Source organism: Chenopodium album, chromosome 14, assembly GCF_948465745.1.
Source record: "Chenopodium album chromosome 14, dcCheAlbu1.1, whole genome shotgun sequence".
Classification (NCBI taxonomy): Eukaryota; Viridiplantae; Streptophyta; class Magnoliopsida; order Caryophyllales; family Amaranthaceae; genus Chenopodium; species Chenopodium album.
Window position 1 is genome coordinate 5792659 of NC_137847.1, and position 25502 is coordinate 5818160.

General features: G+C 33.9%; 3 protein-coding genes and 1 pseudogene across 6 annotated transcripts; all 4 read right to left on the reverse strand.

Annotated features, from left to right (window-relative positions):
- Positions 1–1555: 1555 nt before the first annotated feature.
- On the reverse strand, positions 1556–3322 carry LOC145578707 (AAA-ATPase At4g25835 pseudogene; annotated as a pseudogene).
- A 5361-nt stretch (positions 3323–8683) lies between these two features.
- LOC145578708 (mitochondrial outer membrane protein porin 4-like) lies at positions 8684–15287 on the reverse strand. Of its 4 annotated transcripts, none has more exons than XM_081636009.1 (7): positions 15049–15287; positions 14795–14845; positions 12730–12797; positions 12024–12134; positions 11756–11842; positions 10425–10633; positions 8684–9347 (listed from the first exon to the last, which is right to left on the reverse strand). In XM_081636009.1, exons 2-7 carry the CDS (start codon positions 14835–14837, stop codon positions 9050–9052), a joined length of 816 nt encoding a protein of 271 aa, XP_081492135.1. In that variant the 5' UTR covers positions 14838–14845; positions 15049–15287; the 3' UTR covers positions 8684–9049. The 4 variants fall into 4 exon arrangements, with proteins under 4 accessions (XP_081492135.1, XP_081492133.1, XP_081492134.1 ...); XM_081636007.1 differs by having other exon boundaries at positions 14795–14854; positions 15128–15286; XM_081636008.1 differs by having other exon boundaries at positions 14795–14848; positions 15049–15286.
- A 3054-nt stretch (positions 15288–18341) lies between these two features.
- Positions 18342–21046, reverse strand: LOC145577657 (putative cysteine protease RD19D). The gene is made up of 4 exons (XM_081635136.1): positions 20543–21046; positions 19700–19819; positions 19326–19569; positions 18342–18625 (listed from the first exon to the last, which is right to left on the reverse strand). The coding sequence occupies exons 1-4, from the start codon at positions 21044–21046 to the stop codon at positions 18357–18359; spliced, it is 1137 nt and encodes a 378-aa protein (XP_081491262.1). The 3' UTR covers positions 18342–18356.
- A 2366-nt stretch (positions 21047–23412) lies between these two features.
- Positions 23413–24431, reverse strand: LOC145578710 (beta-1,3-galactosyltransferase pvg3-like). Its single transcript, XM_081636010.1, has one exon. It carries the CDS (start codon positions 24415–24417, stop codon positions 23413–23415), a length of 1005 nt encoding a protein of 334 aa, XP_081492136.1. The 5' UTR covers positions 24418–24431.
- Between the last annotated feature and the right edge of the window lie 1071 nt (positions 24432–25502).

Consider the following 25502-nt stretch of genomic DNA (forward strand, 5'->3'; position numbering starts at 1 on the left):
TTCATTACTCGATCAATGTTGTCTTTAAACCTTTATTCAATTTTGACATGTTTAGTACCCGTACATTTCAATATTTTATGACCCGATAAATCCATTATCTATATGACCAGACTTGATTATGACTTGAGTCAATTGACTCATTTCAACTCATTATTCAATTAACCCAACTTATTTTTAACTCATATTAATTAACCGAGCATATTTATGACTGAAACCAAATTTCAACTTGTTCTAATTTTCGTTACCTATTCAACCTAACTTGTTTAACTCATAACTCGATTTTAATTTGATCTGATTTGAATTCGTGTATGAGTCGTAACCTAAGTCATTTGATTTGAATTCGTGTATGAGTATAAATGTATGAGTCATAACTTGTTATAAGTACTATGTGACCTAATAAACCCAATTCTTTATAACCTGCTCAATCATATCCTAACTCACTTGATTTGTTTAACTCACTATTCAATCAACCCAGCTTGTTTTGTGATCCTTATTAATTAATTGTGACTTTGTGAGTTAGGATTTTACCCAATTCTTCATAACCTGCTCAATTATATCCTAACTCACTTGATTTGTTTAACTCACTATTCAATCAACCAAACTTGTTTTATGACCCTTATTAATTAATTGTGACTTTGTGAGTTAGGATTTAACCCAATTTGTTTTGAACCAAAACTCGTTTTAAATCGACTGAGTTCAACCGGAACCGATTATAACCCGACCCGATTAGGACCCGATCTGTTTTGACTCGAAAATCGTTCTAAATTGGAAAACCCCGTTTTCAAACTGACCAAGTTAAACCCGAACCGATTATAACCCGAACCGATTACAACCCGACCCGATTAGGACCCGATCTGTTTTGACCCGAAACCCGCTTAAAACTGAAAAAATCCATTTTCAAACTGTTGAATTCAACCCGAACCAATTATGACCCGAACCGATTACAGACCGATCTGATTAGAACCGAACCCGAATAGAAACCGTAGTTAAAAAAACCCAAACCGAACTGACCCGATTTTATTTAAAATCGAACTGAACCGACCCGTTAATTACTTAAACCCGTTATAAACCGACCCGTTACAAACCGAAATCTGATAAACCGAACCGAAAACCAAACCGAAAAACCGATTGACACCTCTACTATTATTGAATATTACAATTAATTATTCCACAAATTGTGAATCAACATACGGAGTAATATTTTACTGTTACAAATTTACAATAAGATAATCTTCAGGCATTTCATTTAGGGGTTGATTAAGAAAAAATAATACTCCTATAAAGATTAAGATGATGTATACAAAATGACAAAATAGGGATTAACATCACTTTATATAGGGGTAAATTGCATTTCTTGTCATGTCTGATTTTCATGCATCTAATCGTCTTACTTTCATGACATAATAATAATAATGTACTACAACTACAACTTATCAAGTTCTCAACAGTAACAATAACAAGAAATTATGATATGATGAACATCATCCTACTCTTCACTTTTTTTTTGTTCCCAAAATCATCAAATTCACTCATTTCATCATTACCATTGCCAATTTCTTGTCCCCTTTACCCTATCCCTCAATCTTTTTTCTTTTCTTTTTTTTTTTCTTTCATAATATGTTCTTGTAAAATTCCTAAAATCAAAGAAAAATAGAACCAAGAAACATTACACTGTAAATAGTAATAATAATATTATTTTGTCTTAATTGAACTTGTTATCATTTTCCTTGAAAAAAAGTTCATCATCATCCACAACAACATTGCCTTCCTTTTGTTGATCACCACCATTTGCATTGTTATGCATCATCTCAAGCTCCCTCTTCTCCTCCTCCTCTTGCTCCTCGAAACTCGAAACCCGGCCTCGTACACACTCATTCTTACCACCCTCCGCCCTCCTCTTAAGCTCCACAAGCAACTCTTTAACCGCCTTCATCCTTTCTCTCCGATGCCTAATCAACACCTCGCTCACATCAGCCGGGGTCATCCCGGCCTTCCCCACCACCGCCTCGAACTCGGCTATCGTCTCGGAATCCAGATCATTCTCCTCTAACCCCACATAATTCCTTAGCAAAATCTTCAAGGCTTCAAAAGAACAGTTGCTAAGGTGAATATGCATATCCATCCTACCACACCTCAGCAATGCAGGATCAAGCTTCTCCACGTGATTCGTCGTAAACACGAATATCCTCTCGCTACCGCAGCACGACCACAGCCCGTCCGTGAAGTTCAGCAGGCCCGATAGGGTCACCGAGCCGGGCCCACCAGGGCCATCATCCGGGCCCGGGTAATTCCCGTGCCCGCCACTACTCTTGCCGTGCTTGCTGTCCTTCCGCCGGTCCGATAAGTCGATTGAACAGTCGATATCCTCGATCACGATAATCGACTTCGACGTCGTCTTCATGAGCAGCTTCCGGAGCTCAGAGTTCGACGACACCTCCGTAATCTCGAGGTCGTAGATGTCGTAATTGAGGTAGTTCGCCATTGCAGCAATCATGCTCGACTTTCCCGTCCCGGGCGGGCCGTATAAGAGGTACCCGCGCTTCCAGGCCCGGCCCGTGGCCCGGTAGAATGACTCCCCACCCGCGAACTCCTTGAGATCGGCCATGATCTCGGACTTCCTCCGCGGGTCGATCGCGAGCGTGTCAAACGTGGAGGGGTGCTTGAATGGCACCGCCTCCCACGGGTGACCGGGCCGGGCCGAGTCCATCGACCCACCCCGGGAATTGGTGTACAAATACCGGTCTTGATTCAACCTCCGAATCTCCCCGGCCCGGTCCATGATGTGATCCAAGTACGGGCCCAACACCATATCTTTCGCCGATTTCTTGACCCGAAGACTGAACCCGCGCTTCTCATCGGGCACGGGCCGCCAAGAGAAGGACTGAGAAGGTCGTTGTGTAACAATGTGCTCCCACTGAACTGCCACCCCTTTGAATGTATCAAAGAGGGTGTCATTGTGTGCCAACCCGAACGTTACGGCCGAGGAATTTAGCGACCGCGTTAAGCTTAGCCTACCCGCGGACGCAGCTGTTGCGGCCGCGGTAGAGCTAAGATAGAGCTGGACGGCGTTATACAGCTCGTTCGTGTTAACGCCGTCTATCTCAGTTATATCAAAGTAGCAATAACAAGAGAAGTAATTAGAAATTCTGTTGAAGAATTTGAGAAAAGTGTAACGAAATGAAGGTGGGAAAATTGTTGTTAGTAAACTTTGGCAAAAAGCTAGTACCCCCATTAATGAAGCTAATGAGGTCCAAAATTCTCTCATTTTTTTTATGGGTTTTTTCTAATACAAAATTTATGTGATGATAAAAATTTGTTGTTGCATAAAAACAGAATTTATAGATGAAATTAATTTGTAGGTAGAGTGAGGAGTAGAGTAGGGGTGAGTGAGAAGAATATGAAAATGAAGATGAAATGAAAATATTTGGGGATAAAATTGAAAGGGGGTTTATATAAGTAGTCAAGTGAGAGGGACATGGGATATCATCATAAGGGACAGAAAGAGAGGCTCTTTTTAGGCTGTATTTATGTGAGATGTGTAGTAGGATGGGATTATGATTTATGAGTAGGTTTATGATTTGTTTCCTTTCTTCTCTCTCTTTTTGTCTTGTTTTTCTGAGATCTATATATGGATTTAAATCATAGGTTCCACATACGTTACATCGTGTCTGCTTTGTGTTTATATTTTCTTCGTTTTAAAATAATAGGTAATTGAATGTGATATACCTTTTTTTTCTTGGTCTATTTCTAAATAATTGACACATATATTCTTTTAGTTTTGAAATAATTGACATACTTTTCTTTCTTGGTTGTTTCATAATAATTGACACACTTTTCTTTCTTGACTGTTTAAGAATAATTGACACACTACTATCTATAAGTGACAAAAGACTACTATTATTAGATCATATATACCACACTCACCAGGACTAATTAACTTTTACCACTCTCACTTTTAAATATATATGAACTAAATCTATTATTGTACTGTCCTCATCTATTATTTTCTTAAACTCTATGCCTAACATCATAAGGGAATGTGTTAATTGTTTCGAAATAAATAGAGTGTTATAAATTATAGTCTATTTTTTTTTTCTTTTTCTTTTTAGTTGACACATCTCTAAGTTAGAGTTGTATTAATAATACATACAATGAAATTAATTTCACTTTATTTTTATTTTGAACTAGATTAGTGTATGCAGTATCGTGGAGAACTACATAAAAATAAAATTTAATTAGTAACGGCAGATTTGATTTCTTGGTCTTTTGGGGTAAAAGGAACAACCTTGCTTGATAAGGGAATGAAAATCTTTAAAACAATCAATAGTGCTAATAAATTTGGGATTCAGCGCCAAATTAAAAGAAAGGGAGATATCATGATGATGATTCTTTTCCTCTTGGACCTTTCCTCATTTTAATTCTTTATTATGTAGTTGGCCTCTATGCTGTATACCCGGGTAAGTTGTTCATTAATTTTTGCTCATTTAATTATTGAGTAAAAAATTTTTTTGCTCATTTAAAAAATGAGCAAATTTTAATGAGTAAATAACCCGGATGTACAGAATAGGTTCTCAATTTTAGTTCAGTTCACTTCAGTTTAGCTCCAATCATTCAATTCAATTTCTAATTTTCTTTTCTCATAAACAATTTAGTTTAGCTCAGTTCAATTCAACTCCAATCAGTTCAGTTCAGTTCAATAAATCAGAACAAGCCTTTAGTCCAATATATAATGGTTAGACATCTTGTTGAATTGAAAGACAAATTAAAGGTAAGCAAATGGAAAGATTCGACCTTATCACCTCAAGGTTAAGAGCTTATTAGTAATTCTCAATCAACAAATTAAACTATATCAAATCTTGCTTGATTGCTAAATGAAAGATATAACCTTTTTGATATCTACTACGGAGTATTAATTCTAAATAGATTATAACATCAGTAATGTATTTGATGTAGTTCATTGGTTTCAGCTTATTACTTTGAAGTCATGGGTTTGATCCCTACTTATCACAGTTATCAAAGTTGAAAATCGCCCCTATCCTATTCCCTCCCATCCTTCCCTCGACCATGGCTAGTGTATTATGTAGAGTTTGTAGACTTATCTATAAGAGGTTTATTTTAATCCAATTTGGTGTTTAAATTAAAGTTACCCACACACACCCCCAATAAAACATATCCATATCGTATTTGCATGGTCACTTTTGGCCTTTCTCATCCTTCATGCATGCATACAGTTGCCGTTTAATCATGCTATGTCATACGACGTCCTGCATGCATTAATCTCATCCTCCTTGCATGTACAAAAGTTTGTGTAAAAAGAGAACAAAATCAATAGATGATCGAGTAAAGTTAATACAATTGTTATTGCCTTTCCGATAATACTTTCATAGTAATTTTCTAATCTTCTTATTTGTTTGTATTTTATATCCACATCCACCATAAACGTGCACTTATTAATACTAGAGGTCGTCTAGAGTACTATACATACATATATATCGAGTAATTAGTACATTTTTTTTTAATAATACTATGTAATTAGTACATACGTACTATTATTCGAACAAAATAAATGAATCAGCCAACATCCAACAATCGATAACTAGATTACAATCCTTGATGTTGTATGTTCACCCCACTTGCAAAGTTTTGTAGCCATTGTAGGCAATAAATAAAAATACTACCCCCACTTGAGTGACAATTGAGCTGGAAGCCAGTTTGAAGTAGTATCCCCAAATAATAATGAACAAATTGAAGTACATTCAAATATTTGCAATATTTATGCATCTTAAAAAAGTTATGTAGGTAAGATTTGGACTTAACACTTGAACAAAAAAGTTGCAAGAAAATAACAAGAATTATTAGCTCAAACATGTGAAACACCTTGACCCATTTGGCCGTACCATATGTAGTGTCCGTATATAATTTATACTACTATATATACTAATATAAGCTGTCCAATATTCAGATGTTACTTTGTTACTAAACTTTTTTTAATTTCCTTTACAAATTTTATACAAAAGAAAATATATTATTCTTGTCTAATTATTTAAAACTGAATTTTATTTTGGTACGTACACTTGTTCATCCTAAACATTTATAATTAAGCTTTGATCAATATATAATTACAACCATAATCATTGTCAAATTAAAAATTAGCTTATGTTCATTTTATATTTGGAACCTTGTACTTTCTCCCTATATGTATATTGATGTTTTATTATTGGCCTTGATCAACAAAATTAAACATATAGTAGTATTTGAAATACTTTTGCAAGGCAAACAAAGGCAACAACTATACATTTATCTTGCATTGACTTTGTTAATTAATTTACTTCCTTTTGTTTGGCATCCATTTAATTAGGAAGGAATTTTTGCTTTGGAAATTTAATGTTTCAATGTATACCTTTATTTTTTCTAGTAAATACTGTAATTTTTTTTTTAAGGAAAATGCTATACATAACCCTAAGGGCTATATATAAGCACAAAATACACACTAAAAATCGTGCAAAAATAAAAAATCATAAAAATATAAACACTAATTACACTGATTTACGCGTGTTTTTAGTCATGAATTTCTAATTTTATATGATGTATAACTTTCAAGAGTATATTTAATGTTTATATACAGCACATGAGGCTACATATAGCATTACCATTTTTTTAAAAAAAATATGTAAGGTATATATCAACTATCAAAACAAATTAAGGGCATGTTCACATTTACTGAACTGAGTTGAACTGAAGTGAACTGAACTGCAATGAATATTTTATGAGAGAAAGAAATTAGGAGATGAAGTGAACTGAACTGAAGTTTAGCTGAAGTGAACAGACCATTAATTCGTAATTTTTATCTAGTCTAATTATTTTTAAAAGGGACTTATTAGACCGCTCTTTCTCAAAAGTGGCCCCATAGGAAAATCCAAATCAATAATGCCCTACAAAGTATTTTGAGATTTTCGTTCCAAACAACCAACTTATAGTCGGGTTCTCGGCTAGAATAAATCTAGTACTCCGTAATCTCTTTTTTATGATAAAGTCTTGTATGATTAATAAACAATTTTTAACTACAATTTTTTTTTTTTTTTGGCAAATGAGAATTACATCCAAAAAAGTATTTACTACAGTAGTACTCGGTAGTAGATTAGTGCTAGACAATATCATCCAAAAAAAAAAAAGAAGTTCTTTTACCTGAAAAAGGCTGCTAGCAAAATCATTTTCGATTATTTGGTACATGATCCTCTGACAAATTTGGCTCATATCTTAACTTGCATGTAAAAGGTTAAAAAAAAAGGATTTGATGAATTGATGGTTGTTATTTACTACGGAGTACTCATGAAACTCTCTATTTTTAGTTTTTTACACTTGCAAGTAAAATTCAACGATAAAGTAATCTCTGGCTCTCTGTATTCCTAATGTCAGAAGTTCCCACCGTAAAAAATACAGTAAAATAAAATTATAAACATAAAATGAATTTAATTAAAACTTTTGTACAATAAAAATAAATTAGTACCTTCGTTTCTTATTATTTGTACTCCCTCCGTGTTTTTTTTAAGTGACACACTTTGACCGACACGTAGTTTTAGGAGATTTTATTGACTTTAATAAAATAAGATGTCAGTGGGGTAGGTTGGAGGAGTGAGAAATGATAAAGTAAAAGAATGTGAGAGGAAGTGGGGACCATGAAAGGAGTGAGAAATAATAAAGTAAGAGATAGTAGAGTGGAGATATATTATTAAAATGTAAGGAATTTCTAAAAGAGGAAGTGTGTCACTTAAAAAAAACGGTCATTTAAGGAAAGTGTGTCACTTAAAAAAACACGGAGGGAGTAACGATTAGACATTTTTCTTCCCTACTTTATATTAAATTGTTGCAAATAATATGAAATGGAGGTAGTATAAACATAAAATAAATTTACTTAAAATATTTGTAAAATTTTAAATAATAAAAAAAAAAAACAAATAAAAATCGTTCATCAGCTGACAAATACAGTGGTCACGTTACATGTAAATAAGAAAAAGAACAACCAATGAAAAAGCCATCGTTAGCAACAAAATGCAACAGAATCTTCTGATTAAACCTCTTAACGGATCAAATCTGCTAATATTCTGATTTCTGACTCTGCATGGATTCACATTTTCATTCATCAGATTTGTTATTTCTCAAAGAAGATGGTGTGATCTTATTTACCTTTTCAATCTTATTATTGGATTTTACCATTGTGGAGTTTAGTGGATTTGGATATTATATCAGCTAATGTTAGACAATATTTGTATTATTTGGACCTCGCAGTCATGAGATTAAACCCGAAAATTGATTTTAGCACACTATTAATTGATAATAGCACAAGCACACCCATATGTGAGAGAGCATACAAAATTATGCTCACCTAAAAAGTGTGTCAAAATCAAATGTGGTGTGCCAAAATCATTTCCCAGTCAAGCCTTGTATTGTTCGTTTTCAAAGGGCATAAAAAAAAATATTTCCTTTTCCTTCCAAATCGCTCCAACAATGGAGGGACTTGGTTTATCAAAAGGGAGAGAAAAATAGATCCACCATTTCCTTTCCCTTATCTTGCCCAGTATAATTTAATCCCTCCAAATTTTCCCTGCAATAATTGGAAAGAAAACTGAAACTGTCTTTCCTTAGAAAAGATCGTACTGATTACACTATTAAGATCATGCATAACTAAACTGTAAATGCAGAGCTACATTTATTTTTGAGTATTACAGAAATTATTGTAAAAATTTTGAACATGATTATGGTTTCAAAAGAAGAATAGCAGAAAATCTCTCTCAAGACGAGATTCATTATCAATCAGCATAAAATCTATGGTAAAATAAAGCTATGCGATGCTGAACGTTTGTAGTAGCATCTTCAAACTATCCAAAACTGGGTCTAAAACCCATCAATGCTCTAGAATGTTCTACACATGAATACATCTCAGTCTAGTTTTTGACGTTTGGGTAAACAACACCCATTTGGGGTCATAAATATTGTATAATCTGAAAATATCGATGCAGAGTATTACCAAAAGTTGCACAATGGTAGTATCTCAAGGTTTCAGAGCCAAGGCAACGCCAAATTTAGAGGCTGAATGAGCCTTTGTGTCATACTCAGCTGAAAAAGTTACCAGGGACTTCGGCCTCCATTCGCGCTGACACAACATTCCGACCCTTCCGTTGTCAGAGAAACGAGTTTTCAGCAATGTAGTAGGATCAACTACATGTGAGCTACCAATTGTAAACCCGTTCTCATAACTAGAAAATCTATGAATCATTTCGGCTGCAACAGCTGTTGAAGGATTCACAGTGTGATAATACGAAGCCCTAAGAGTCTGTCCTTTATCCATCCTGCATTTTAGGAACATAGATGTTAAAGAGAACTAAGGCCAGACAACCTAATAACAAACGATTATTGATGTTAAAAGAAATTAAATGGCCAGAGAAGGAAAAATATATTGTCAATCAAGGATTTGAAGGTTCACCAAATTTGCAGCCTTGAATTTCAGGAGATCGTTAGATATGCATACGAGCTTAAGATTGATACATCAAACCTAGCACGTGTACCATAAACAATGTAGTCTCAGCATATTAAGACTGGCATTCAAGATGAACCACTGCTTACCAACACATGCTTCTTTTCATCTCCACGATTCCACCTCTATGGTAAAAGGGTTATGTGTGACAGAAGAAATAGGAGAATACTTGGGTCTAGGGGCAACAATAAAATGTCCAGAAAACAACAAACAAGTTTCTTTCTTAACTCCCATCTTCTGATTTGTGCTTAGCATGCACATCAGTGGCAGGTTCCTTTCTTATCCAATCTGCTGTTACCCTAGTAGCTCCTTCATTTAGTCCTCAACTCAAACAGTTAATAACCTTCTAAAATAATTTTCTACTAAGCAATCCGCATGGCTAAACCTCCATTATTATCACATTAGGTGACCAGACAAGTAACTGATATCTTTGGCAACACCTGCTAACATACTCAACTTTCCATTTTAAATTGATGCAACTCCATCTATACCCGATGAGTTTTCAAAGATCAGCAATTGATATCTCAAACACTGGTAGGTGCTACATAGAGATTGGTGCAGTCAATGTGGTGACTGAGGTGTATGTAGATTAATCTCTTACACAAAATGATTTGGTAAGATGACTGCAAGTTTTCGGAGATAGCATAAAATTTCCTGCCAATTCTAACTACAAATCACTAATTTTACCAGTCCCAAAGAAAGGAAGAGAAACATATCACATAGAGCAAGTTAATTGATTTTAGCCCTCATCTTAAGCAGGAACTTAAAATAAAATAGAACATCAATTTAAAGCATCAGCATTATAGAAGGTTAAATTCAGTCAAATAGCAAATCATCAAGCCGGCAAGTAAACCTCAACAATAAATAAAACTAGGAATGACATTATACATACAGTAAAAGGGCTGCAGAAAAATCTGGTCTGTTGAGGGTAATCCCAGCATTGTATTTGGTGAATGAACCAGATGCAGTATCAAATGCCATTTCCCCACCCAAGCTGGTGTCCTCATTGCCGATGGCAGCATTGACGTCCAATGTAGGGGAAGGATTCAAGCTAACACTAGAGTTCACTGCAGCATGATAATTCCGATAGTGCACATCTAACTGTATCGATACAAATAAACATCTGGTATAAATTAAAAGAAATCTACAAAATCAAAGCATTCAATACATAAATTCCCTACTCTTTTTACTTTTACTTTACTTTTATTTTTTTTAATAGCTCTCAAATATTGTAAATATCTGAAACTTATTTCTAACACTTGCAGATATGGGCTGGATAACGAGTGCTCAATGTTAACTATTACAGGCCTCTAGATTCAACAATCCTGAATAATCCCATACGTTGATGCTATTAGTATATAACAATTCAGACAAGATAAAGAAATTAGAGCTGAAATATGGCCCTTAATAGGAACACCCATTAACACTAGAATTTCGCATACATGCCAGACATGTTAACTATTACAGGCAGTGACTTTACAATCCTGAATAATCCCATACATTGATGCTATTATTATACTACGTATAACAATTCAGACAAGATACAGAAATTAGAGCTGACATGTTACCCTTAATAGGAACACCCATCAACACTAGAGCTGAGCATACATGCCAGACAAAATAATGGTCACAGGATCCACTTCTTGTAATGCCAACAATTTTAAGTGAGAAAGGAGACCCTGGCACCTTAAGCTGGCTATAGAATCCTTGGCCAGAGCAGAAGTTGGGTCAAGTATAAGCATCCTCACAAGACCAAGTTAAGGAGTGGCTAAACTGGATACAGGCCTATGGATGAGAGGATGACCAACAGTCAGCAAGGGAACATGGACCAATGACTGGTAGGAGAGAACAGGAGTGAAACCCCAAACAGTAGCATTTTTTAAATAAGGATGTAAGGAGTGAGCATGTTTGCTATGTGTGTGTATTCTTATCATCAGTACTTCAGGCCCTCTATCTCTGTCACTGATTCTTTTTTGGCTCTTTTGTGTATTCTGTTTGCCCTTATATTAGATTCTAATGTGGGAATTTTAAAGCGCATATTTCTTAAATTCAGCAAAAATAATTTGCATACAACATGTACATGCACAGTCTGCAGTAAGACAACCATCTTTTCAAATACCCTCGAACTCCTAAATTCCCTTCTTTACACTTAAATTTCAAATCCATGGGTATATAAAACAAACAAGGATATAAAAACAAGCTAGAAGGAAAAAAATTGCATACCTTGCCAGATTTCTGATCAGGAATGCTAAAGCTAAGAGCTGTTTTAATGCCTGGTAAAGCTTCATCATAAGTTATTTTTGTGGCAACCTACAGAACAAGTATTAAAATTATCAGTGTGGATCATATATACATCAGCAACATCCTACTCTGGTCCTGTTAGTTATGCCAAACATACGGGACAAAGGAGAGATTCATATGCACATAGATGAACATAGACAAGGGGTCAAAACAAACAATGAAAAAGGGAAATTTGATAACATATACTTACATAAGAATAAGTGTCAACTTTCACATCAACTGTAATGTTTCCACTCCTATACTGTGTACTTATATCACCAATAAAGATTTGGTCCTTCTTGACACCTGTGGCTGTCAATCCCTGATTACAAAGAATCAAAATTTTAGAATACTTGAGGAATCAGCAAGTACTATTCAACAATAAATAAGATCAATTCGAGTAAAGAGACACTGTTTGATAAAAAGTGCACCAGAAATCTCATGAAAGATGTTGCATGCAATATGTTCCATTAACAAAATGATTTGGATAATATGATTCTCATGGATAATAATTCGTATAGAAACATAGAAGTGACATGAAGTGACATGGTATAGTTCTGAAGAAAAAGGCTGTAAGCGGCACTTATTGCAACTTATGGAAACCAACGAAGGAGAACCAATACCAGGCCATCTTGTGTTGTGACTAATGAAGTAGTGAATAAAATCCATTGATCAAGTTGGAGCATAGATACTAATCATTCAGGCAATCAGGCCCAGCTATATATATGACATGATTAAAACAACAACAACAACGCCAAAAAAAAAAAAGGGGGTAAATGACATTCATGGAGAAAAAGGTCATTCTCAATATCACAACCCACATTTCTTCTTCAGCAGAGCTGGAATATAAACTGCGCAGTCATGCTGAACTTCATTTGGATGATAAGAGATTGATTTAAGATAGAAACCATCCATACCATTCCAGTGATACTAGGCACTGACAAGGTGAACTTGTGATCGAAGTTGTAATCTTTGGTTAAGACATCTGCAAGTGAAAAATCACCATATTATCAACAAATAAATAAATAAATAAATAACGGGAACTTCAGAAATTGATATATTAGAAAATAAAAATAAAATAAAAAATTTTAGTATGTTCAGTATCTTTCTTCAATTAGCATCCAAATCACTGATAAGGGATGACCAAAATTTCCAGCAGGCTATCAATATCATTTAACACCCAATATTTACACAGGGCAAAATATTAAGTTTCTGAGGTATATAATGTCACAAAAAACATACTGTGAACTATCAGTCTACCATATGCTCTTAGCAGGTATGGTAACACTCCAATAATACATCTTTTCCTCTCTGTTCTCGTCTAAATTTTTTTAAAAAAAAAATTAGAAAATTCTGGGTCTAGTAGTTATCATATATTGCTTTGTCATAAAATAATAAGGAAAGGACTCATTGGCTTATTGCTAAGCAACTCACAGGTCACCCAGGCATACCAATAAACCACACAGTATACGCATAGAAGTGTCCAAAACTAGTTTCGAGTATGCCCTTCCAGAAAGTATCATTACCACACCAAAGGTATGCCCCCTATGATCTAATCATACAAGTCTACATGCCAAACAGACATAATTTATCTCATAACAAAAGGACTTTTCAACTCCGAGCATGCCTACTAGCAACCATCTCCAAGAGAACCCAGACAATATGAAGAAAAAGGCAAGCTATGAACAGGATCCAGCAGAATGTCAGATATAATACTTCACAACAGTTCAATATTGGAGCTAGAATAAGTTTTAGAGATGAAACATTATACAAAATGCATCCTAGAGAAATTAACAAATAAAAAGTTCATTGTAACTTGTAATTCTAAAATTGTTCCAGAACAATCACCCCTAGGGTCCATCCAAGAGAAAGAGCTGAAAGAAATAAGCTTCAACCTTCACCTTTTTATTTTTCTTTTTAATTTTTTCAATTAAGGGCTCAAGGTGCAAAATGACTTATCTAACATACTAGTTTGCAGGGTAGTGCCGTAGTGGCTCAACTTTAAATATTAATTCATTTGTTCATGTGTTAAAGCCCAAAATGATTCCAATAACACCACAAACAATAATAAAATTGGAATTCTTGCCAACTATTTTCATGATAGCTAATAATTCATTCATAGAAATGAAAATTTTCAAGTATATTTACAGAATACAAAATTTTCAAAATGTTCAGTGGGGAAAACACACACACACACACACACACACACACACACACACTAATGATCAATACATAAATGCCAGCATTTGGGCAATGAAGGGATTAATATATGTATGATTGCTCGTGAAGATGGTTGCTTAATTTCCAGACTTTTCATGATAAACTACTTAAGTTATATTCACATAGGTGAAATTCACAACTTCGATACTAAAAATTCTCATCTCAAAATCTTATAACCAAATTCATTTCTTATTCTGAAATACGGGTTTATGAAATCAGAGTCATACAGTACTACCATAGTTAATAATGTTTCCAAAGACCATAGTCATTTACAATTCATCATCAAACTTCTACATTCCATAACTAATATTTTGCTTCAAGCACATTTGCCTAAGGAATCTCAAAACAGACAAGGTAACAAACATTCAAATTACGCAACATTTTGTTTGGAAAGATCCCACAATAAGCTATTGCGCAACATGTAATGCCTCACAGTGAATTATTGGTAAGCCGTCTCACCCAAGACTTGCGCTATCCGAATTCATCCCCTTACCAAGAAAGCTCGAAAAACACAAATAAATTACGCACCAAACTCTTTATGCCTAAGGTATCATTATAAATACAAAGCAATTAAGGCATCATCCTAAATACAAAGTAGTTGAAATTTGCATACAAAATTAACACTTCCAATCTAATAAAATGACAAAAAGGCAATCACAATCACAATCACATCATCATAGTATAAAATGGTATAAAATCAAATTAATAAACCAAAATATCACAAAATCAATCACAACTACAAAAACCCTAATTCCAAATTACCTCTGGCTTTCTTGCCAATATCAGTAAATGGAGCTGGACCCATCTCTCTTCCTGCTGAAACTACGATTAATCAAACGAAAGCACAAAAATTAGCTTAAAATCAAAGCTGAAACAGGGTAACAACTGGTTCAATTTCACAACTTCAGAATATGAACCCTAAATTGAGTTTAGTGACAATGAAATTAACGATTAATACTAGATTTGTGAAATTGAATTCGATGATTAATTAAAGAAAAAGTTGGAAAAACATTAATCTAAGAAGAGAAGCTGCTTCAATGGAGGAGAGAAAGCTTAGAAGCCGCTTCAATGGAGGAGAGAGAGAGGGAGGCTTACAGCAATCCAGCTTGAACGTGAAAAGGCTCAAGGAGGTTGGGGAAGTACTGTTAAGTAAACGAAGGAGGAATTAGGGCTGTTTCACCGGTCCAAGATTGGACCAAACTGGACGGTATCGAAGATCGAAAATTTTAAAATTCAAGATTCAGAGGCTAGACCGATTATGGTTAAGACATGAATTAGAATAGACTGATGAAACCGGTCCAAAATCCAAGCCGGTCAATGGGGATTTGGGGTTATTAAGTGTGACGTTGTGAGTGGGTTCAAAACTTCAAATCTAATAGTGATCGATATTTAGCATATTTTTTTAGTTGTTCGAATAATCAAATCTCCATAAATTGCATGAATTATCTTCTTATAAGGCCTTATTCTCTTCACCTTAAAAAAGTAATATTAAGTAAAAATAATTTCAGTTCAGTAAAAATAAGTTCAGTTCAGTAAAAATAAGTTCAGTTCTGTAAAAATAAGTTCAGTTTAGTAAAATTCAGTTTTCTTAAAGAAGAATTATAATAGAAAATCAATAAAAATAATTTCAGTTCAGAAAAAATAATTTCATTTCAGTAAAATTAATTTAAGTTCAGTAAAAATAATTTAAGTTCAGCAAATATAAGGTGAAGAAAACGGGGCCTAAATTGTACTCGTATATTATATCTAAATGTGTTTGACGTTATCTAAATTATGTGATATTATTAAGCATTAACTTAAGTGAGAATCATTATAAATAATTTGTAACAAAGGAAACAACGCATCAATAAAAACCTAGTTTATAGAAGTAATAAAATGGAAGAGGATGGAGCTTGTGTTCTATACACTTGGTCCTCTTAACGTATACCCTAATCCATATTAGGTTTGTTTTAACTATTTTTTTTTCTTCTTTATTTTCCCTCCCACAAAATACCTCTTAATTTATTTTATAGAGTCAAAATTATTTTCGAAATTGATTTCTGTTAAGTTAGTATTTCCTTGAAAACGATGATTTTAAATGTTCAAACCTGTAATCAAATTTTGATTATTAGGGCAAATATTGTGAGCTTCTTATAAAATAAAGTTTAACATTAACTTGCATGTCTAAATTTTTTTTAATCTATTAATGATTCAAAATTTCAAAAAAAGGATTTTTTTTAGGTGTCATACTCCCTCCTATCATCGACCACCATGATCCTACATTTTTGCATATCTTTTTAATTTTTAGCTGCATCTTAAAATTTGTCTACTTATCTTTCGCATGTCATATAATATACAAATGAAGTTTGAGGGATGATTGAGAGTAGAGGTGCTGAAGTTTGGCTACTAGAATGGCAAGGCTCTGTATAGTATAATATACAAATGAAGGGCATCCCATTTTAAGTTTTTAACTATGCATTATGGAAAGAAGGGATGGATCGAGGGATTATTTTTTGTTAAGATGGGTTAAGAGCTTGCGACAAGGCCAATGATGCATCTATGTGGGTGCCTAGGTGGCACAGGCCCCACCAAAATTATTTTAAGTTTTTTTTTTTTTAGTTTCAAATTCCCTATATTGATGATATATAAAAGGTTACGTTTGCATAATCTTATATATATATATATATATATATACACACACTAAAATAACAACCGTTGATGTCATCATTGTTTACGTGTCACACTTTTATTTAATTTTTTCCCACCAATATGTAAGGATGATGTTTTTTTTTTCCTTTTTAAGCTACCATATTTAACATAACTTTAAAAATATATTCCATTTGAATTTTTAATTTTTAAAAGGGTAATACTATATGCAGCCCTAAGGCTGCATATAAGCATTTAATATACTTCCTTTTTTAATATTAAGTTGGGAATTTATCGACAATTTACGAGTAAATCGGTGTAATAAATGTTTATTTATTGTCTTTTCTTTCCATTTTTAGCTTCTTATATGCAGCCCTAAGGGCTGTATATATCTTTTTCCTTTTTAAATTTTAAATTTTGGGTTTTCTACCCATATTATGTTGTTTAGTTATTTATGAGTTGTTAACAATAGTTAATAATATAATTTAATTGAAATTTCTTAATTAAAAATGAAAATTATGCACTTTTAGGAATTGTATATTCATATTTAATTAGAAATTAGTTAGGAAAAATGAGGAAGTTATTTTCTTTCAATACGTGTTAAAAGTTTATGATTCAATTCTTATTTTAAAATCGTGCATTGCACAGGGTTAATCTAGTTATTCACCGAGTGCCCCTCCAAGCTTAGTATTCTTAATCCGCCTCAGGGTCACAAAGCAACTAAGAGGGAAAGTGGTTGTGCTCTTGTGGACAATTGGATGTACGTTGTGCCCTTTGTGGTTGTTTGGGTAGGGAGGGCTGAGAGCGCGAGCTTGCTAGCAAGAAAGAAGGTAGTGACGTAGGTTGACAACTAAGAAGGGTGTTCACTCGAGATGAGGGTACCAGGGTAGAGAGAAGGTATGGATAATTTTTGCTTTTTAATTAAAAAATGTCAAATGGCTTATAAAATGTGCTACATAATGCTATAAATCGATTTACGTGCTTAATTATAGATGATGATCGTTTTGAGATGGAGCCCCTTAGAGTCGAGAAGGATGAAAGTCATTAGCAGGAGGTGGAGGAGGGTTTTACCATTGACAAAAAAGGGTGTTATACAGAAAATAAATATAATTAGAAGAATAATATATTGAAGATTAGTTTTTTGTGCTAGATATGGCGCAAGGAAAACTATAGGTGAGAAACATGTCTTAAATGTATATGAAAATCTATCATATCATGATAATACACGGAAAAAATACATTGTAAATGGATCGATGTAAAGAATATTTGAACAATGCATGTTTTCTATTATTTTGTTGCTGATGATTAAAGAAGAACCAATATTGGTTTCACAAAAAATAGTGGTGAATTTTCAAACATGTTCAATGAATCATGAATAATAGCTTGAAAAATATGCTGGAAAACATTAAAGCTTGCTTAAGAACATTATATAAGAGTATTCTCGAGCAAATAAGTTTTCAGATTCTTCACTTATTACAAAACAAACATCCAGCAAAGATGCAAAAACAGAACAAACGATGCAGCAAAAACTGCACTTATATTACAAGTTACAACTAGCACCATTATGTGAAAGGAAATTTAATCTAGTGGAACTAAATTATGACAACCTTAAACCATGCTTAGCTTGCTAAATACTTTTGTTTCGAGCATTCAAGCTACTAAAATAGAGCGACAAATCACAAATGGTTACATATTAATACTAGGCTCCAGTCACAACCGCGGAGACCATTGTATTCATCCCGCACATACCGTGGCCCCTGCATAATTTATAGTATCCGTCTTCACCCCATTTTGTGCCCCATGAGTTTTTGATGATCCAGTAAGGTTTGTAGCCGAACCTCAGAATGGAGTAGCCCTTTGCCCCATAACCGACAAGCAAAACACCATGGTTTATCATTCGCTTACCACATATCAGGGGACACGATACTCCACCAATGTATGTTTGCATGAACACAGCGTTTAATCCAACTACATACATGATAACCAACAAAAATCATACTTCAATCGATCTCATGAGGCCACATTAAAAATTCTTATTACAAGTCAAAATAGTACTCCCCCATGTTTTAATAAGTGTCACACTTTGACCAAACACGGACCATTAATTTATCTAATTATATGTTAGTAAAATCATAGGAAATTTTATATTATGAAAGTATAGATTATAACGAATCTAACAATGTCTTATACAATAAGATTTGTTTTTTTATATATTAGTGAAAGTATAGATTATAACGAATCTAACAATGTCTTATACAATAAGATTTGTTTTTTTATATATTAGTAAAATAATCAAATCAAAGTCATTATGTGAATAGTAAAAGTCATTATGTGAATAGTAAAAAAAGTCAAACTATAACACTTATTAAAACACGAAGGGAGTAACGTAAGTATATACTTATATGAGTACCGATAAATTCATTTATCGAACTACATTACCACATCAGAGTTGAGCATATATTTCAAAATGACTAATTTTATTGTTTTGAGATGGTGGTACCATATTCAAATTAGATAATATTTATAGACCAAGTTGAAAACACATTAACAAAATAATGTTCCCTCTGAAAACTTTTGTAACAAATGGTTGTGCATTTTGTGAATTTCTACATCATTTTCAGTAGATCGAAGCATAAACATATATCGGATGTTCAATAAGACGGTATACCTGCAAGAGGACCGTGATGAACGAGATAAGCTGCGATCTGTTCTTCATCAACCGGGATGGTGCTAAAGTTTTCGACTTTGACGGCAACCTTGTCAGGGTCGAATTGGCATTTGCCCTGCTTGCCACTATAAGGGTAAGATTTTTCCTCTTCAAGGCCTCCTGCCTCCATTAAATAATTATAGGCATTGGTCATAAGACCACCACGACACCCACTGTCGCACTCGGTTTTCTTGCTCGCGTCACACTAGCCAGCATTATTAAGAAGCACATTATCAAGTCAGAAATTAATCCCGGTCTTTATTAGTAATGACAATTTTGTAATTACTCTTTAATATGTACTCCGTAACTTGTTAATTAATCGTGTAGCTTATTACCTTATGATCACAATCCACAAGCTGTTGTTCACTGAGACTTAAAAGCTTGCCTGTCGCGATAAAATTAGCTCCTTCAATAACTCCAGTTGTGCTAAAAGCCCAACACGATCCACACGTTCCCTGATTGAGATTCACTACATCAAAAATCCCTTACTAACACATGACGTAAGTCGTAACTAGTCTAAGCATTCCAACTACGTATATTTGTTAAGTTTTAGTTGCAACAAAAGGGTACTATTTGTGAGACATAAAAAAATTCCCTGTTGCAACTAAAAATTAACAGAGGTACTGTAGTATATATAAAAATCCTAAAGCCATGAAGAAGTATATACTTGTATGGAGTATGTTGTATCGAATTTGAATAATTTCTATGCAAAGATGGCCTTGAATAAAAAGGTACTCCGTAAATAGTATGTCTAGGACAATTGTTCGATTGGGCAGTGCAACAACCTAACTTGGGCCAAAAAAATGGGTGTTCAATTTGCCCCTTCGAAATTTGGCGAGTGATTAGAATCAATTCTAAAATCTCCTGAAATCGTAGGAGAGCTCTAACCAACTGAACTATTCCTCATTTCCTTTGTAGGAGTATATTATCAATTGCAATCAAAGGAATTGAAAATTAAGTTAATGGAAACAAAAAAACTATAGTTTGATCTAATCCAAATCCTTGTATTCTACTCAAATCCTAAGTGTCAATAAATTGTCAAAATGAAGTATTAACAAACATAATTAGTTGGGACTAATATAAACATTGTACCTTAGCATGAACTCATCTCTTCCAAAAATCCACATTAAAATTACTAATAAACAAAAGAAATTAATTTAATTTAAGCATGCATATACCTGCATCTTGACATCAGTAACAGCCCCTTTTTCCCTCCAATCAAAGCTCTTAGGTAACCCACGAACATCTAACCTAGGGGTCACCGCATCAGCGGAGGCCCCATTCGCACCCCAACCACTATGACGATCAAAATTGGGCTTTAAGCCCATGAACGCGGTTTCAAACTCCTCGGGAGACAAGTCCATAAACGGCGTAACCCCATGGACCGCCGAGGGGTCCAACGCCTGATGCTCCGCGGCCCGGACCAAATTTTTCGAAAAAATCGCCAACCGCTTGACATACTCTTCCCTTGTACTATACTCCTTCCCATGTTCACGCATAAAACTCACAAACTTACCTTCAACTCCTACTAAATTCCTATCTTCGGTAACTTGGTAGATATAATTATTATGTGAATTAGATTTACTATAGTTTTGAGCTCTAACAAATACGATGTAATTAAGTGTAACGATTAATAATAATGAAAATGTAACGCATGATGTTGAGCTCTTTGTTATTATCATGTTATTTATGCTATATTACTTTTGCTTGGTTTTTTGGTTGAAGGTTGCAAAATTGGATTTTGTTTACTATTTTATTAGGGTTTTGTGGGTAGAAATGGTTATTAGTTAGTTGTTGATAAGTGGCGGTTTCAAAGTGTAAGGTGGCAGTTTGTAAGTATACGTGTAAGAGTGGTGTTGATTTTGCATGCATGCAACGTTACGTGGAGGTGTAAATGTGACTCCAACACTAATTTTCTTGGGACTTGGGAATTGAGTAAAACTAGCTAGCTAGTGGGTAGTATCACGTACATGTTATTAGTTAACTTGAAAATCTCTCAAATGAATCCTATAAGATTTGATCATCGAATTGATCATGTAGAGTAATCATTTTAGTATGCCACCGTCACCTCAACTAAGATTATAATATAATTTTAGAATTGTCACTATATTTTCACTTATTTTATATAAACTTGTTCGAGTGAATTAAATTTATTCATTATTTAAAGTCAATAAATGGGTAAATCGCTTGGGTTTTATCGGATGTCAAAATGTGTAGTAAGAACATTAGAAGCATGTATTCTTCTAATCTTCTTGTATCCTTAGATCTACATTCCGGTGACTCTTGTATGTTGAGACGTTTAGTCCCCTGCCTTTTGATTAATTTTCACTTTTTGGTATATCCAACAAATTCTAGTCATCTAGTGTAAATTACAACTATACATTTGGGTAAAATAAAGGCATGTTCACATTTACTAAACTAAACTGAACTGATTGGAGCTGAACTAAACTGAACTGAACTGAGCTGAAATGAGTATTTTATGAGAGAGGGAAATTAAGAGCTGAACTGAATTGAACTGAACTGAACTGATTGAAACTGAACTGAACTGAACTAAATTGATTGGAGCTGAACTGAACTGAAATTAAGTAAATGTGAAAAGGGCCTAAGTTTGTAAATATCGATTTCAACAAAAATAAGTTCAAATAAAAATTAAGAATTTTAGAATTGTTACTCAAGTTTGATTTACAATTACAACATGATTAATAAAAATTCAGCATGGCTCAAATTTTGAAGAACTTTTTCCCACCAACCCAAGAAATTTGGGCCAATCTGGATTGGACTTAGGCGTAAGGCCAAAATAGCTTTTGCAAAAATATTGCCAAAATTCTAACAAAGGCCAATGTTTTTTGCCTGATTCCAACCAAAATTTTGTCAGGCTAAGCCGATTGGGCCAAGACATTAATGGTATTAAGGCCTACATAGATGCTTATTTAGATGTGTTAATTTAAATGTTCGAGTCAAGTTTAGTGATATTAGATCGAATCGAGTTTGTTTTAAATTTGAGTTGTGTTAAATTATTGGATTTATACAAGTTGAAATTAGATTTTGATTTTTTATTTTCGGGTCGGTTTTTGAGACCACTAGCTTATCCCTACATAGCTAATACAAAGTACTTCTTGTGCATTACATTGGTAGGTTAAGATTACTTATGCATATGAGTTTCATACACACATTGTGTGCATATACATGTGTAAATGCAGGCCTAAAACGTGATAAGAATTGGGTATGTAGACCTTTGTGAATAATAAAGTGATGATAGATTTGGAATTTTTACAAAATAAGGTTGGGGATGAAAATTTTTAGGGAGAGTTGGGAATGCATTCGCCCCAACCCACCCCAATTAACCTCACCTTTGTATTAGAAGGTTAGAAAACTTAAGCATAACAATTCATGTGAATTTGCATTATAATCCGCAACTTGTCACGTTATAGGCCTGCACCCACCCTCACTATATGGTTTGGCCCCTTATCACCGTGCACCGTCGTTGAGTTTGTTACGTTAGCACTAACGCAAAAGTCCTCTTAAGTCACAACTTAAAGCAAGCTCATTATTTTATTTCATATTTTATTCATTTTGTATTCATCTTGATTCAATGATGTTAATTAAGTTTCAGTCAATTGAAATTAATATAGCTAAACATGTATTCTTTATCAAGAACAAACTTAACGCACACTATGATTGTATTCAACTAATCATGTTAGTACACGGGATATATCATTTAGGTACTAAGATTTTAGACAATTTTACATTGTTAGGTAAAAAACTAACTCACCTATTGATGTACCGTGTAGGATGGGTAAATTAGCTAGGCATTATGCATATTAAATACGTCTTCATTATTTTGAAAGACTATCAAATTGAATTCTTGCTTCATTTATTATCGGGCTTTGTAAATAGAAGTACAAAAGTTATCAACTCAAAATTGGAATAAAAATTATGTATAATTATCAAAATATACTCAAATGGGCTGCTACATCAACAAATGGGCAGAAATAAATGAAAAGAATGACCAAAATCATAGTTTTTTTAAAAAAAAACAAAAAACGTCTTAAGGTATATGATACATTTTAGATGGCTTAATATTTTTGGTAACATTGAAATATTCCAATGTCTTAATCCACTTCTCTTGTGTCTTCAAAAGATGCACAGCAATTGTATCCGGCCATAGTTCATGGGTACACCCTGTGCGAGGCTCCGGATAATTGTACATCGACCATTTTGCATTAAATCGGTTCTTACCACGATGCCCGTTTCGCATCCAGTCTCCAAATATTTTATCTTCCGGACCCTCCAGATGGGCTTTCGGAATATCCGATTCCTTGATCCATTCCGCTATGTCCCATGATACCAAATAACCCATTCCGGACATATAATTAACAAACGGGTCCATACTAGGACACGGGATAACATATCCATAGTACAAGTCCTCCCTAGGCAAAGGCCTTAAGGACTTGACCAAATTATCCAACCTAAAATACGTGTCGTCGTCGGCTTTTAAGACGTAATGGTAAGGAGGGTATGGACCCTCATTGTTATTAAATATACTAGGGAGACTTGAAAAATAAGTGTAAGTCTTACCCTTATTCATGTTTTCCGAACAATTAAGGATGATAATATCATTATAACGCATAATCTCTAGGGCAACAAGCACTTTTTGATCTTCTTTTGTTAAGTTACAAAACACAAACTTCAAATCTACTCTAGCACCCTCCGGTGATTGCGTTCCGTAGATCATCCTTAGGAAATGTCGCTTGTGATATTGATCCGGTAACGTTAAAATCCCTACAAGAACTCGAATCTCATCATCCGATGAAGGGAATGACTTGATTGTACGTAAAGAGAGTGGAAATGAATCCATAGACGACGAGTTAGAAAGAAGAGAAGGCGCTCTAGAGAAAGCACATTTGCTTAGATTTAACAAGCTCTCATATCTAATTTCATTGATTGAAGCTAATGTACATAGAAAACAAATGATGAAGAAACAAGAAATGATAAATCTTTTACCATTACTATGCTTTGGTGTAACATTATTTGTAATAATGGATGGTTTCATATTGGAAAAAATGTGAATATTTTTGGTTTTTGAGGGTTGTTATGAACTTTATAATTGGGGTTATTGGATGAAAAATGTGCTTGAAAATGTGATTGGAAGTTATGAAATGAAATAAGAGGTTGTTTCTCGTTGCTATAAACGAGTTATGGTCGTTTCTTGATGTTAAAACAACCAATTTGCTTTATTTTGACTTTTGTTAACTTAAAAAGTAAGTAGTCAAGGAGGATACGGGCCTAATTTAGGGGGTTATGCATGTGCCCTTTAGTGTCCATATTAAAGTAGCTAGCGTGTGGAGATTGTTGAAAACAGGTTTAAAGTATGGAGCGTTGAATATTCATGAGGTTCATTAGTAAATTTGGTATGTTTATAAAGTATCCAAGATTTGGAATCAAATTTTATTTGTTATCTCCATTTTTTTATTATTTATAATAAATGAGTATTACTTGTGAGACATAAAATATTCATTTGATGCAAATAATAAGAAACAGAGGTAGTATATGACTATATGTCACTATTCTTAATTTGCATTTCCGTGTCAGTAAAAATGATATAGAATATTGAACTACGAATATGTTGATGATGCAGAGCCTTAAACTTGACTAGAGTCCACCATGCTCATCATCTCGAAAAAGTATTGGGTGAACGTTCAAGCATGGTTTTTGGTCTGGGCCCCAACTTTTGGCCTAAAATTTGGTTGAAGTGAAATTGGACTCCAACTATGTGATTTAAAACCTAAGTATTGATTTGTAGGCCTGCCATTTTGGCCCAATCCTTGAGGTTTTTTTATTTTATTTTTTTTGTAATTTGTGTGTGTGTATCCCTAAAACACGATTCGGTACATTGTTGCTAACCTCAAGGCTAAAGTGAAAATAAACAAAATCAAATAAAATGGAATTTTTCTTATCTTGTTTGTTTTTCGAAGTGGTATATACTCCATACAACGTAGTATTTACCAAACGCATCAAATATACTAAACAATGTCTGACTAGTAAAAATGTAAAATGTCTTATGGAGTAGTTCTTGTCTTTTCCTTACATTTTCATGAAAGAGCTTAAAACAATAACAATGATTGTGATTTTTGTAAA

Excerpts from the sequence above, each read along its gene's own strand:
- LOC145577657 (XM_081635136.1), bottom strand. The coding sequence starts at position 21,046 with ATGATAATAACAAAGAGCTCAACATCATGCGTTACATTTTCATTATTA. Across the intron at positions 19,820-20,542 it reads TTACTGATGTCAAGATGCAG|GGAACGTGTGGATCGTGTTG; the intron begins GTATATGCATGC and ends AATCTCAATCAG. Across the intron at positions 19,570-19,699 it reads TTGTGGATTGTGATCATAAG|TGTGACGCGAGCAAGAAAAC; the intron begins GTAATAAGCTAC and ends AATGCTGGCTAG.
- LOC145578708 (XM_081636009.1), bottom strand. The coding sequence starts at position 14,837 with ATGGGTCCAGCTCCATTTACTGATATTGGCAAGAAAGCCAGAG. Across the intron at positions 11,843-12,023 it reads AAGTTGACACTTATTCTTAT|GTTGCCACAAAAATAACTTA; the intron begins GTAAGTATATGT and ends CTTGTTCTGTAG. Across the intron at positions 9,348-10,424 it reads TTTTCTGCAGCCCTTTTACT|GATGGATAAAGGACAGACTC; the intron begins GTATGTATAATG and ends CCTAAAATGCAG.
- LOC145578710 (XM_081636010.1), bottom strand. The coding sequence starts at position 24,417 with ATGAAACCATCCATTATTACAAATAATGTTACACCAAAGCATAGTAAT.